This window comes from Sparus aurata, chromosome 11, assembly GCF_900880675.1.
Source record: "Sparus aurata chromosome 11, fSpaAur1.1, whole genome shotgun sequence".
Lineage (NCBI taxonomy): Eukaryota > Metazoa > Chordata > Actinopteri > Spariformes > Sparidae > Sparus > Sparus aurata.
Window position 1 is genome coordinate 22354595 of NC_044197.1, and position 13239 is coordinate 22367833.

General features: G+C 42.9%; 1 protein-coding gene across 2 annotated transcripts in view; it reads right to left on the reverse strand.

Annotated features, from left to right (window-relative positions):
• anos1b (anosmin 1b) overlaps positions 1–12141 on the reverse strand; it is a 44409-nt gene extending 32268 nt beyond the window's left edge. The window contains exon 1 of one of the 2 annotated variants that reach the window (XM_030432244.1): positions 11703–12141. In XM_030432244.1, coding sequence (XP_030288104.1) covers positions 11703–11879 — 177 coding nt within the window. In that variant the 5' untranslated portion in view covers positions 11880–12141. The remainder of the gene's footprint in view (positions 1–11702) is intronic. The other variant, XM_030432243.1, reaches the window with a different exon arrangement.
• Between the last annotated feature and the right edge of the window lie 1098 nt (positions 12142–13239).

Genomic DNA, 13239 nt, shown 5'->3' on the forward strand with positions numbered 1-13239 from the left:
CTAAACAGGACTTTGAAGTGTGAAGATGATGGCTTATTTATCTTATGAGCCCTGTGGTGATGCTGCATGTGGCGACTAAGAGAATTCACCATCACCAGAATAGCCGAGGATCTTTACCGAAGTAGAGGGCAAAGATTAAGGCTGTGACATACTTTTAAAGAAGTGCTGCAGGGATAGTTTAGTTAAAAGCCTCTTTCAGACTGTAAGGCGAGGAGGTGCTGCCCCCCACAATTTCTGTAAATTTCCAAATCTGACAAGCCATTAGTCACGCTGGCCTTCTGCAGAGACCGGTCATTGAGCATATGTGTGAAAATGGTCAGCGCTCCAAGTTCTTCTCAAATTTTGTTCGCCTCATTCCTCTCATACTCTAACTCCTGATCACGTCCACTGCTACAGCTGCACACTATTGCCTCGGTTGTACAGCTGTTGGGAGCAGTGAAGAAGTGGTTCGTTTTTAACAAAGTTCTGAACAAATGAGCAAAATCTCACTCAGAAGCGCTGTCTGTGAAACTACCTGATATTGTCTCTCCAATGCTGGTATAACTTTAAGAGTAAACAAGTATTGATGGGGCGGACACCATTGGTTTAGCAGTAATCTGCACTAGCTGTTCAGAGAGATTATGCTTGGGCTACTACTTAACCAGCCTCCTATACAGATAGATGAGAGAGAGAAGAAGAAGAAGAAGATAGTATTGGAGCATTAAAGTAATGGTTAAATCTCTGATGAATAGATTAGTCACAGGTCTGTAGGGAGGGACGGATGGAAAGAGGAACAGATGAAAAGAGAAACAGAGGAACGGGTGTCATGGTATCACTACAGAGACTGAGAAACATCTTCCTCGTCTCTCTGCACACCTCTTCCCTTCTCTAATCCCGTCTTAAAGACACTTTCTGACTAAACAAAACTGACAACGCCCAGGTGCTACCTGTTGCATCATAAATTACCATGTCGCCATGGATACAGGTCTTATAATAGCAGTGTAACTCACACAAAAGAAGGAGGCTCTTGAATTTCTCAAACATCTAAGCAGCTGATATTGCTCAGAGGCAGTCACACTCTGCTTCTACCGATTCTGACAGAGTCGTGAATGTTAAACAGACACGTCTCTCCCTCCGCATTTTCATTCTGGATCAACTGGTAGTTTATCCAAAAGAAACATGAAACTGTACTTTTTATGACCTGGTCACGCTGTAAGCAGGCTGTATGTCCAGGTCGGAATCGGGTTTAAAGAGAGAAAAAAACTTTTATAGTTCAAGGTGACGTTCTAAAACATCTGCCATCATACAATTAAAGGTGACCTGTGATGCTAACTTCACCAAAATTGGATGTACGTACATATAAATTTGAGGTCTAAAAACCCTGTTACTGCATTTCCTTCCTCATATTTAACTTAGAAATCAGTTAATTTTAAACATTTTGAGACCTGCATCATATACATTCATGTTAACTTGCTGGCTGGCTTATTCTTCACCGCCTTTGTTGGGTGATTGCTGCTTTTTTATGCTTTATTGCCACAAATGGAGTTATTATAACTAAGGTTCAGGAACAGGACCATGCCAATCCACTCGCTGACCTGCCACCCAGGTCCAGTCAATCAAACCATCACCCGCATCATCAACCTAACCACCTGCGTCTCATCAATCTAACCACCTGCGCCCAATCAACTCAACCACCTCCACGCCCGATCTCATCACCTGTGAAGCCTACATAAGGTAAGCCAAACATCTCTCTCCCTTTTCGTCGCAAGTTCTGATAACCCTCCCTCCCAGACCCTCTCTCTCTCCACCATCCCTTCTCACAGGACCACTGGCAGCCCAGCCTTCGATGTCACCATTCCACGGCAAGAAGATACCAGAGCAGGACCCGGGCCACCCAGCACACGAGTCGGGGGGGGGGGGGGGAAGATGAAGCCACACCCGTCAGGACGTGCGCTCATCGAGAGGTACCCCCACTCTGAGTCTCGACCGTCCCCCCCCCCCCGGTTACTAGATGGCTCGGCAAACCTGCAGCCCCCCTTTCGACTTTTTCGACCCCGAACCCCTTTCCTCATCCAACCATCCCCGACCCCCCCTTTATTCTGTCCTCTCCAAATCTTCCCAACACTTAAATAAAATATTTCAACAGTAAAACTTGGCGTGATCTTGTTAGTGAATTGTCGATTAATGGAATAACAAGAAAACATTGGCAGGAATGTGTTACCCCTTTTCCACCAAATTAGCTCTTGTTCCTGAACTGGATTCCATTCAGATATCAGCAGATAATTGTGGTCAAGAATGTATTATCAAAAGAGGGCTTTGCACATTTTACATTGACCTGTAAGAAAACTGACTCACCCAGTGAGGAGCCCAGGTTAGGTATTTATTGGTTCTTTCTAGGAACCAACTTTTCTGGTTCCAAACTGAGGTGATATTGGTCGAAATGCTCCAAATGGTTCAGAGTTAGGTACAAGAACCAGATTGGACTGTTTCCATGCTGGTGGAAAAAAGGAACCTGTGTGTGCAAATGCAGACAAACAAAACTGAGATCCACTCAAAAGGATTACTCTGTAGCACTCAAAGTGGTCATAAAACTCAAGAGTGTCCCTTTAAGATATGTGAGTGCTGCACAACTAGCACCCTGGGGTGCAGCAGTGAAATAAATTCCACCCTCAAATACTGTTTCGGCATACGTTTGTGATGATCAGTGAATTTCTACAGGGTATTGTTTATATAAAATCTACTGCCTGGGCTTCCATTACACATTCCCTGCTTCTACCTGAATTTCCTTCCAATGATGTACAACTGAATGTGCCTGTACTGGTTGAGGTTTTTATGTATGGTGAGCGACAATAAGGGCTACGTGATATGATCAAAAAAATCATATCGCTATCATTTTGACATGTATTTTTATTGCCATGTAATTCATGATTAGTGGTGTAGTCATTTTTGCATCAAAGTTTTCATTTCCACCCAAAAAACTATTCCTATCACAATGATGTGACTTTTGTTGGGGTCTGTAAGTAACAAACATGTCTTCTTATATTTGAGAAACTGGATTTGGAGGCCAGGACATCTCAACAGCACTGGAGTTCTTCATTAGAATGCTGTTTTGTCACACATTTTTCCTTTATCAAAAATTTTAAAAAGGCAGTTTCAGTGATTTGGATAGCACCTTCACATGCAGTCCCACCAGACTTACTACAACCCTGTCCATGTTACTATGAGAAGAAAACAATCTATCTAACCACTTGAAAAATATATAGTCCCTGTCTGACCACTGTGCAGTGGAGCAAAATGATAAATCGACTCAACAGAATAAAGAAAAACTTAACAAAAATACAACATGAGTATCTCTATTAAGTATAAATATTTCGCTATAGTTTAAATATTGTCTCCTGCTTTTAAAGGATGCATTACAGTTACGTGAGGTCATTTTCCAAACTATCCTGCTCTAGCTGAGTGATATGACACCAACTGGGTTTGAATCTTAATCATATCCTCATTAATCATAATCAAATTCACAGAGCAGTCCTAATTAATTCGCAAACTTCCCAATTATGTTGATGATTTCCAGTGTCCGGTATCCAAGGTATCCGGTCAAAAACATTATGATTTTTGTGTTTGGCAACGTCGCTCTGCTCTGTCCCACTCCTAGATGCTTAATTGAAATAAGTTGAACATTTGTCCTCCAGGAGCCACCCCTCTCTTTCTTTTGGAGGAGAAAAAACAGATACAGAGAGCAGGAAAAGGACAACACACACACACGCGCACACACACACACACACCCTTTACATTTCCTCTTCATCCTTCTGCTGATACTCATCCAGAACAGCCTCCTTTGGCCTGTCACTCTCTGTCTTTCATTTGTACCCTCCAACTCTTCCTCTCAGAGACCACATTGCTGCCAACTCCTGTAAAAATGACCAGAGAGGATTTGAAAATGATGGTGATGATATACTGGAGATGCTCCGCTCAAAGAACTGAGGACGGTGCAGAGGCCAGTTAAACATCTCCAGATTTCCACTGAAGAGATATAAAGCTGCTTTCCCCCCTGCTGGCCTCACATCTTCATCCCCTCTCTTAATCTTTTTCACGCTCCCTTTCTTTTTCTGTCTCCCCTTTTTTTCTGCCACACACACATTAATGTGCACACACGTGGATGCACACATACATAGACACAAATCCCAAGTCAATTTCATGGGACATATTTGCTGTCAGAGCCAATCAGGGCAGTTTAGACGGGCCTGTGCGCCGTATGGCTATTAAACGGTGGTCAAAGTGGGGTTTCGTAGGGTCTTGGAGTGTGTGTGTGTGTGTGTGTGTGTGTGTGCGCATCAAAACAGCTGCACATGTTGAAAAAGTCGGGGAAAAAAGAGGAGGACTGGAAGAAGGTGGCTGAAAGAAGAGAAGAGAAGTTGGATGTGGGAGGCAGGGAGGAAGTTGAAAGGAGCAGAGTGAGGCAGACAAAAGAAGGTAAATTATGAAAATAAATATTAGCTAATAGGAGCTGGGAGGAGGCTGGCAAGGAGCAATGGATACTAGTTGTGAAACAGGACGCAATAAATTTCGGTGACTGCTGTTCGTCTGGCTGGAATTTAGTCTTCAGAGCTGTTTTATTGAAGGGAAGCCAACTTTTTAAAGTGTACTTTCATCCATAGTGGAAGAAGGTTTTAAAATGTACAAATGCATTTATCGTGGCATCGAACTTTTGTTTATGGATGATTCTTAAACGGAAAGTCTGGCATTTTTCAACATGGGCCCAATAGTCATGGTGTATAATTGACTGATTCCAAAACTTTTGTTAACTATAAATCATTTACACACCAGAATATATAAATACAGGGCCCAGGTTGAAAAACACTGAAATTGCCCTTTAATACCCGTGTAAAAGACCTACAAAACTCCACAGTCTTGAAAACATCCTGCACACTGCTCTTGCTCCCAATATATTACCGATGTTTCAGTCCCTCTAGATCTTCCTACAGGGTGTCGAAACGCAGGTGTGTTGGAAAGTATCACTACCTTGGTTGGATGTGTGAATATCTTCTTTGAGCAATGTAGTTCACGCACTGAAAAAATTCTTACGTAAATGCTCACAAGATACCTTGCATGTAAATATCAAGAGAATTTCACTTCAGCTCACTTTATGATGCATGACTTTGAACAAAAAATTTGCAAAAAATCCCATTTCAATTTTAATGATGGATTGCCACATGGCTGGATTTCATACTAACAGTTAAAAAACGCAGGGTCTTACACTTTTTTTCCTATCGTGGGATCCACAAGAGAAATCTGTCTGGGACACGAGAGACCCGTCAGAAACAGGACTGACCCACGGACTGCGAAACACTTGCACTAAAGGACTTCCACATGGCTCTGACGGCTGCTGAGTCCACAGTGATCACTGCCGAAGAATAACAACCTGATATTACTGGATACAACAGCAGGAAAGAAGCTGACACACACACACGCACACACACACACACACACACACTCACATAGAAACGTGCACGGTCAACATGCATACGCACAGCTGCACACACCCTTCAGTGTTTGAAAAGAGAGTGAGATATAAATCACACTTCTGCCAGATGCAGCGATAAAAAGTGAGTGTGTGTGAGAGAGAGACAGAAGGAAAGAGTGTGTGTGTGTGTTCATATTATGTGTGTGTGTGTGTGTTGTGGTCAGTGTTTTGCGGTGGGGCGCAGTAGAAAGTCTATTTAACACGAGGCATTAACTCTGCTAATCATACCCAGATGACCAGAAGCAAATGCAGCCACGGTGTATGTGTGTGTGTGTGTTTGTGTGTGTGTTGTGTGTGTACGTGTTGTTTGTGGAAGTGTATCATGACTAACTTCCACTCAACACAATATAAAGTTCTTCCAAAAAAGCCCATGTTGAGGTCTGAACTTTCCCGACAGAAGCACCCAATTAGTGTACGTGTGTGTGCCTCTGTGTGTGTCTGTGTGCGTGCGCCCGTGTGAGTATGTGTGTGCTTCCGTGAACGTGTGTCAACGTTAGTGTTTGTGGTGCCCCACATCCTGTAAACAACAAGCGTCACAACATAGTGGTTGTTATATGGCCCTGAACCTTGCCTCATCCGATTATTACGTCGGCATCTGTCTGTCTGTTACGGTTCAGTTCCGACAGAAGCGTACGGAAACTCTGTGAAGTAAATATTCTTAAGGATCAACAAAGGAAAAGTTCAACATTTTAGAAAATAGGTGGATAGTTAGGGGAGAAGATTGATACCACACACATCTGTAAGGATGCCCTGGTTGTGAAATTCTGGGCCAAGACAGATGTTTAAAATATCCACGCATGTTTTTGGTTGTTTTTGCTGTCATTTATTCCCTTTTTTGCAAATGTGTCCAAGAAATCTTCTTTTTACATGATGAAGACTTTTTTAAAGTAACTCTTTCAAAATTCTTTTTGCCTTCTAGACTTGCTCAAAGTTAAGAGTTTTTCCAGGACTTACATACTGGTGGCTGGGATGTAAAGGCAAGTAGCTCATTAATGTCCGAGTGCAAAATTGATGACAAACATCAGATGAACACTGGCCACTGCTATCATCGATGTCATCTTATTTGCCAACAGGCCGACAGCACTCAATAAGGTGAACATCGGCCAATAAATCTGTACACCCAGTTGGCAAATTGTTCATTTTTAACAGGTGGAAAATCTGAGGGCTCTAGTTACTGGCCCTGACAGAGAAATAGTCTGACCCCTAACTCACTGTGATTAGTCATTTTAGTCTTTGGTTTTTGTATATAATGAACAAATTAGCTATGAGCAGGGCTGGGTATCGAGCTTCAACACTTTTATGGCACCGCCCTAATTGCCTCAAAACTATCGAGTATCAAAAAATCACGAAACTTAAGGATCTCATCAGGGCCACTTGATAAGCATGCAGCATACTTATTATGCCAAGATCTAATACTGCTGGTGATTGGCTGTCTCAAGGCATGCAGGAAAAACACTAGGTTATGCCCAGAGACGGGGCTCACCATGTGTACCTGTAATGAGATCTTTTGTTATAACAGATTTCATAAAATTGATATCAAGTATTATTCAGGAACCAGTATCAAAGTGAAGGTATCAGTATCAGTATCAGTTTCAGCAACGGTATCTGTAATTTTTTTAACAATAGCCAGTCCTAAATATGAGTTGATTTACCAACTTTATGGGAAAAAGAAGGGATTTGAACGCTCAAGTATCAGATATAATATGTCGTCATGGTTTTGATGTGGTAAAAGAGCCTTTCTATCGGACTCTTTCTCTGTAGCTGAAAGAACAAAGCCGCGCCGCTCGAAGCTTTGCCATTCCAGCTGTGATTTACTGTTGTGGAATTTCTCGTCCTGGTTTCAGGTGAGAGTCGCTCCTACGCCTCCACAACTTTATCGCCATCCATCCTTGGTTCTGCTGATCAAATGACGGGGCAGTCACAAAGCCGCAGAAAGAGCCTGAGTCTTTATCTCTGAGGTGGATCAAACAAGCCTTTGTCTCCCCGCCTGTCTCTCTGCCTACCTGTCTGCCTGCATGTCACTCCACTTTTGAGGCTGTATATCAGTTTTTCAGCTTGTCTGTCTTCGCGTCTGTTTGTCACACCTGTCTGTGCGTCTACCTGCCCGCTCACCCTGCCTGTCTTCGTGCTCGACCGCGTCCGTCTACCTGCCCTTATCTCCCCGTCTGTCTCTGTGCAACCTGACCTGCCTGTTGTCTCTGGTCTTTTTCAGAGCGTGACTGGTTGGCTGACCGACCTTTGGGCTGATTAGAGTTACCTACCGCAGAGCAGCTGGGACACACATGCACGCGCACACACGCATAAACATGAACGCACAGGCAGCTCATTCAGCCTCGCACTGGCCCTCAGACCTGGCTCGAACCGCTAACCATCCGCTCATCAGCACCACAGACTTGTGAGTGTTTAAGACACGCAGTCTAATCTGATCTAGTACATGTGTGCACAAAGATCCAGCTCTGCAGCCGAGGCTGCACTTTTTTTCCTTATTTTTGGGAGTTTACATCAAGGAGGAATTTGGGGATATGACAACATACAAGCATATATATGCTCTTGTGTGCACACACAAAGAGCTATAATTACACTATTACACCATACAAGGGAAAGTTGTGGAAAACCCAGAGAAGCAGCAGAAAGCGAGGTGTAAATAGAAAACTGGTGACTCACATTCTGGTGGCTACACTCTAGCCACACACACACTGAGAGAGAAAGAGCCAAAAACACAGGGTTCACCCACATGAAGCCAGAGGAAGTAATGTGTGTGTGTGTGTGTGTGTGTGTATGTGTCTGAGTGTGGTGACAGAGGAGGATGAGTAAAGCTCCATTTGCCCTTACTGATGTTATAGTTACTGGAGATGTTATCAAAAGGGTATTTTACGTTTTATGTTCTTTAAATGAATGAATGCTCTAACACACAGTCTCTCCCACCCATTCATCACTCTAAGTTCTGCTGCTTCACTGTCTGTCCTATAATAGGTTCAGGGAGTGATGTTGTTCCCCAGGATGTGGCTGAGAGGAAACTTGTTTCCTTGTTTGCTCAAAGTTTAGAGGCTCTTTTTAATTTGGTATAACACACACAAGTTTTCACGGCCCCTTTATACCCAGAAATGTTTATCCCGAGTCACACGTCGACATGGCCCTTTCCTGTTTGTCGCTGTCCTGGTAATTGGTAATGGTGTCATTGCCGAGTTTTTTTTCTTATACAAGCTACTAACAACTATTTCCTTATTAATCAATCTGACTGTTGATTTCTCCATGCATTGCTTTAATGTCTATAAAATGTCAGAATGTGATGAAAAATTCCTGTCACAGCTTTCCAGAGTCAAAGGAGACATTTTACAAGACAAGATAGTATCATCATTTAAGGAATATACTGTATAAACTATCCTGTATACTGTTATATGAAAATTAAAATAGTTGCTGATTAATTTTCTGTCTGTAAACTAATCGACTAAAAGCAAAAATTGTTTTAATAAATCATTTGATGTGTGGTTGTATGAGGTACTTATCCCTTGTCAATGTGTTACCTGCAGTAGATCACCATCAGCTCTTCCCCTGTGTGGAGTAGCACCAGCAGGAAGCAGAGCATTGTACTGCTGTAAATCTAACCAGCAAGGTGTACTTGACAAAGTATTGGCTATGTTTTGAACACATTTTTGACGCTTCACATGGCTGTAAAAACAGCCGTATCCTTGGCACTACACTTCCTCAACCGTACAACGTCCATATTCCTACACACAAGTGCAGGTGTACCTGCTACAAACCATATTACGCCATAAACACACATATCTGAAGTACTCGAAAACCTGTTACTCTGTTTTCGGTGCCAGTATGGGTTGGGCTCTAATAAAGATGATATAAGGGGAATATTAGATGGCCTATTTGTTTCAATACAGTAAACAAAACGTGTAGACTAAATGTGGTTTTCCCTTTTCTGGATTCTGGGATATTTTCTCCACAGATGGCTTAGTCTGTTTGAGGATATCAGAAATGTCAGAAAATATTCATCTAAACACAACATGGATATCAACTAATGCCACGAGTATGGCGGAAAACAAAGCTGCATAAGAAATCAAAGAGTTGTCACAGAAAGGAGTGCAACATTTTGATCATTTTTACAAATCAAACCTGATCTGAAAATTAAGGTTTGGCCTGTTTTCTATGTCCCAGTGGGTCGTTCTCATTTCCATCGCTGCTGTTTGATGCTCAACATCTGACTACTGCACTCCACTTCATAAAGTTTAAACCAAATGTTCCCTTTCTCACACCTCCATTCCAGAAACCACACACACACACACACACACACACGTGTGCGCGCACACACACACACACTGCAAAAGAGTCATCCAGGGGCCACCCTCATTACCCAATGCACAGGTGCGGGGAGTCTATTCTAGATGGACGAGGACCAGACCAAACCTTTAGTTTTATACGTGAACATATGCAAACCCACGCACACACACACACACACACACACACACACATATACATTCACACACTTTCTGCTACACACCTCAGAGCCACTGGGGCTAAACTCTGTGGTTAATGACTTTCCCACCCACTACACAGCATGCACATGTTGAAGCCGTTAACGATAAGTGGCTTTTCGAACTTGGTAACGTCCTAATGTCCCCGTTAATCTCACATTCCTCACTACAAAGGGCCACAGAACATGGGCCAGCGATTTCACTGAGATGAGTAATTTTGTCAACGATTGTAAACCAGAAACCAAACTTCTTTCTTCTGGGCACCTTTCGCCCTCTGAGCGCTGACACGGGGCGATCTGAAAAACTTCCCAATGAAAGCCACGTTGGACACAACTCACTGTCTCACATTGTTTCCTTGGATTAATTATTCAGGCAGTGAGTGCTCCACTGTGCTTTTCTTCTCTTGTGTGTAACAACACCTCTTGAATGATCTAAAAACACTGCACAACATGGCATTGTGAGGCCATTGTTTCTGAAAAGACTGGAAAGAATGGAAAGACTTGTGGAAAGATTTGGACGATAACCGCACAATTGTGTGTTTCTCCAGCAGGAAGCACAGCTGTGACAGAAGTGACACAACTATGACAGCGGTCGGTGTTGATGTTTATCTGATGTGGCTTCTTCACCAATAAGACCAGAGTACAAGATGTTTCTTTCTTTTTTATTTTCATGTTTTCTGTGTTTTAATAAAGTTTCATGACGTAATTTGCCTCAAATCACCCAGAGTTCCAGGGTGTGACTATTTTGGTCGCGCATGCACCCAAAAATCTGTCAAGTAAAACCAAACATTTGTGTGTCAATGAATCAAATTAAAATGTATTACTGAATTATGAGCTAATGCACCTAAATAGAAAAATTGGGCGGACAAGTGCGACCAGCGTGAAAACTCAGTCTGGAGCCCTGTCATTTCTGTTCATATCACACTTCTGTATCCTCCAGAAACATTTCAGGGTGACGGGCCACTGTGACACTAAAGGTCTGCTACGTAGTTTTGGGGAAGAATGAGAACGATCTTCATTGACAGATTTTTTATGCGTAAACAAACTAAATAAACAAACTCTCTTTCTTTTCACGACTGAATAAACTGAATAAACAAACTGACCTTAAAGGACAGCACAGTTTCATACTGCTTCACTTTGTTTATGTGGTGGACCCTGCCACAATTCTAGCTTCAAACAGTGGTCCGGGACCTTATTTTCCTCTGAGAACAGCTTGTTTAATCAGTAATGGAAAAGATAAATATTTCTGAGTTTGTATTATCAGCTCATTAATAATTCAAATATTAAAATTCTCAGATTTCCTTACACAGCGCCCTTCTAAAGCAACTCACCTACAGTCTATTTGATAAAATAATCAGGACAATTATGGCCTTTTTAGAGTGACTGTTAAAGGTATCACAAAAAATATAGCTGAACTATCTGGATCAAAACTGACACTGTAAAACTGCAGAAAATAGCAGTCATGCACCTTTGGAGTGTAAAACTGACTAAATTTGCGCAGCCCTATATTCATTTCATACAGATTACTCACCAGTGAGCGGCACATTCATGTGTCTAGCATCAAACCCCTCAGTCGTGGCTGTCTGGTCTTTAATTTTATGATTATCTAATTTATTCTGTACACACCAGTGGTCATGTGGACCACTGACCGGAGGTCAGCTTTAACCACAGGCTGGGTAAACACTCCTGAATAACACACTAAGTGGTCGTAGGTACCTGTAGGTGTCTGAAGGCAGCAGTGAGCTGGGTCATGTGCAGAGTAAGGCACCTGGACGTGCATCTGGCGCTGTTGATTTTCTCTTCGACATCCTCCTGCTCCGGTGAACTCCTGCGGCCGCGAGTCACCGCCAACACCGCGCACAAGAGCACCAAACCGGCCCGACAGGCTGACATCACACCGGGAGGAGAAGAACGCAAAGGCAATACAACCGTGGATATCAACGACTTTTCTTGCTGCCCGTGTCCGCGGCTCGTCGGCGTCCTGCTCTCGCGACTCTTTTAACTTGAGAATGAACACATGTGCGCGCCGCTCCTGTCTGCGCGCGAGCTGAGCGGAGCAGCTCTACCCTCCTCGCGGACACTCCCACCACCGGGACAAGTGCGGCCACGCGGCGTTCCTATCGTCTTAATCCTCAGCACCTCTGCGGTGTTCATCACTTCCTCCTCCAGTTAGTCGTCCAGTCACCATCATCATCATCATCATCATCAACCTCATCATCACCACCACTTTACCTGATTCACCTTCATCCTCATCATCACCATCATCATCATCACCACCACTTTACCTGATTCACCTTCATCCTCATCATCATCATCATCACCACCACTTTACCTGATTCACCTTCATCCACATCATCACCATCATCATCATCATCATCACCACCACTTTACCTGATTCACCTTCATCCTCATCATCACCATCATCATCATCACCATAACCACTTTACCGGATTCACCTTCATCCTCCTCCTCCTCCTCCTCATCATCATCATCATCATCACCACTTTACCTGATTCACCCTCATCATCTTCATCACTATCATTCACAGGTGCTTATGCAGTTTTTTCTTCTCTCTGAGAGCTTTCCCACACTGAATTCCTGATGGTGTGTCAGACAAAAGCAGGGGTTGACCGTTAAAGCTTTTTCAGGGCAGATGTTGATTATCGTAGTTCAAGGAGACTGTAAACTGATATTTGGGGCCGATATTATTTACAGTAAAAATGAAACACTGTGTCAACATTTCAAACGACCAGTGATGAAATGAAAAAGTTCGATTCAAGTACTGTTCTTCAGTGCAATTTCGAGGGAACTTTACTGGAGTGTTTCCGTTTTCAGCTACTTTATACTTCCTCTCCACCACATTTATTGTGATAAATTACAGCATAGTTACACGTTACTATGCAGATTCAGAGCATTCAGTGTTTATAGGCTGTTAATTGTGATGTGCTACCAATCAGATAGTGTTGTGGGCGGGACGTTGTGTGAGAGGTTGTTGCATGTCCTGTGTAATCCAAGTCTCTGGAAGCCCCAAGATCCCAAACTGATTTGAAAACATGTTATTTACACCCTTTTTAAACCGAAATAAACTGTATACAGCCATTTTATGTTTCTTACTTCCACCTATGAGTTACTGTTTTCACCCGTGCCTGTTTGTTGGTTGGTTGGTTGGTTTGTCTGCAGGATTACACAAAAACTACTGAATGCCTTCTAAATTGTCTTCTTCATCGACCTCATTCACCAACCTTACCTCCAT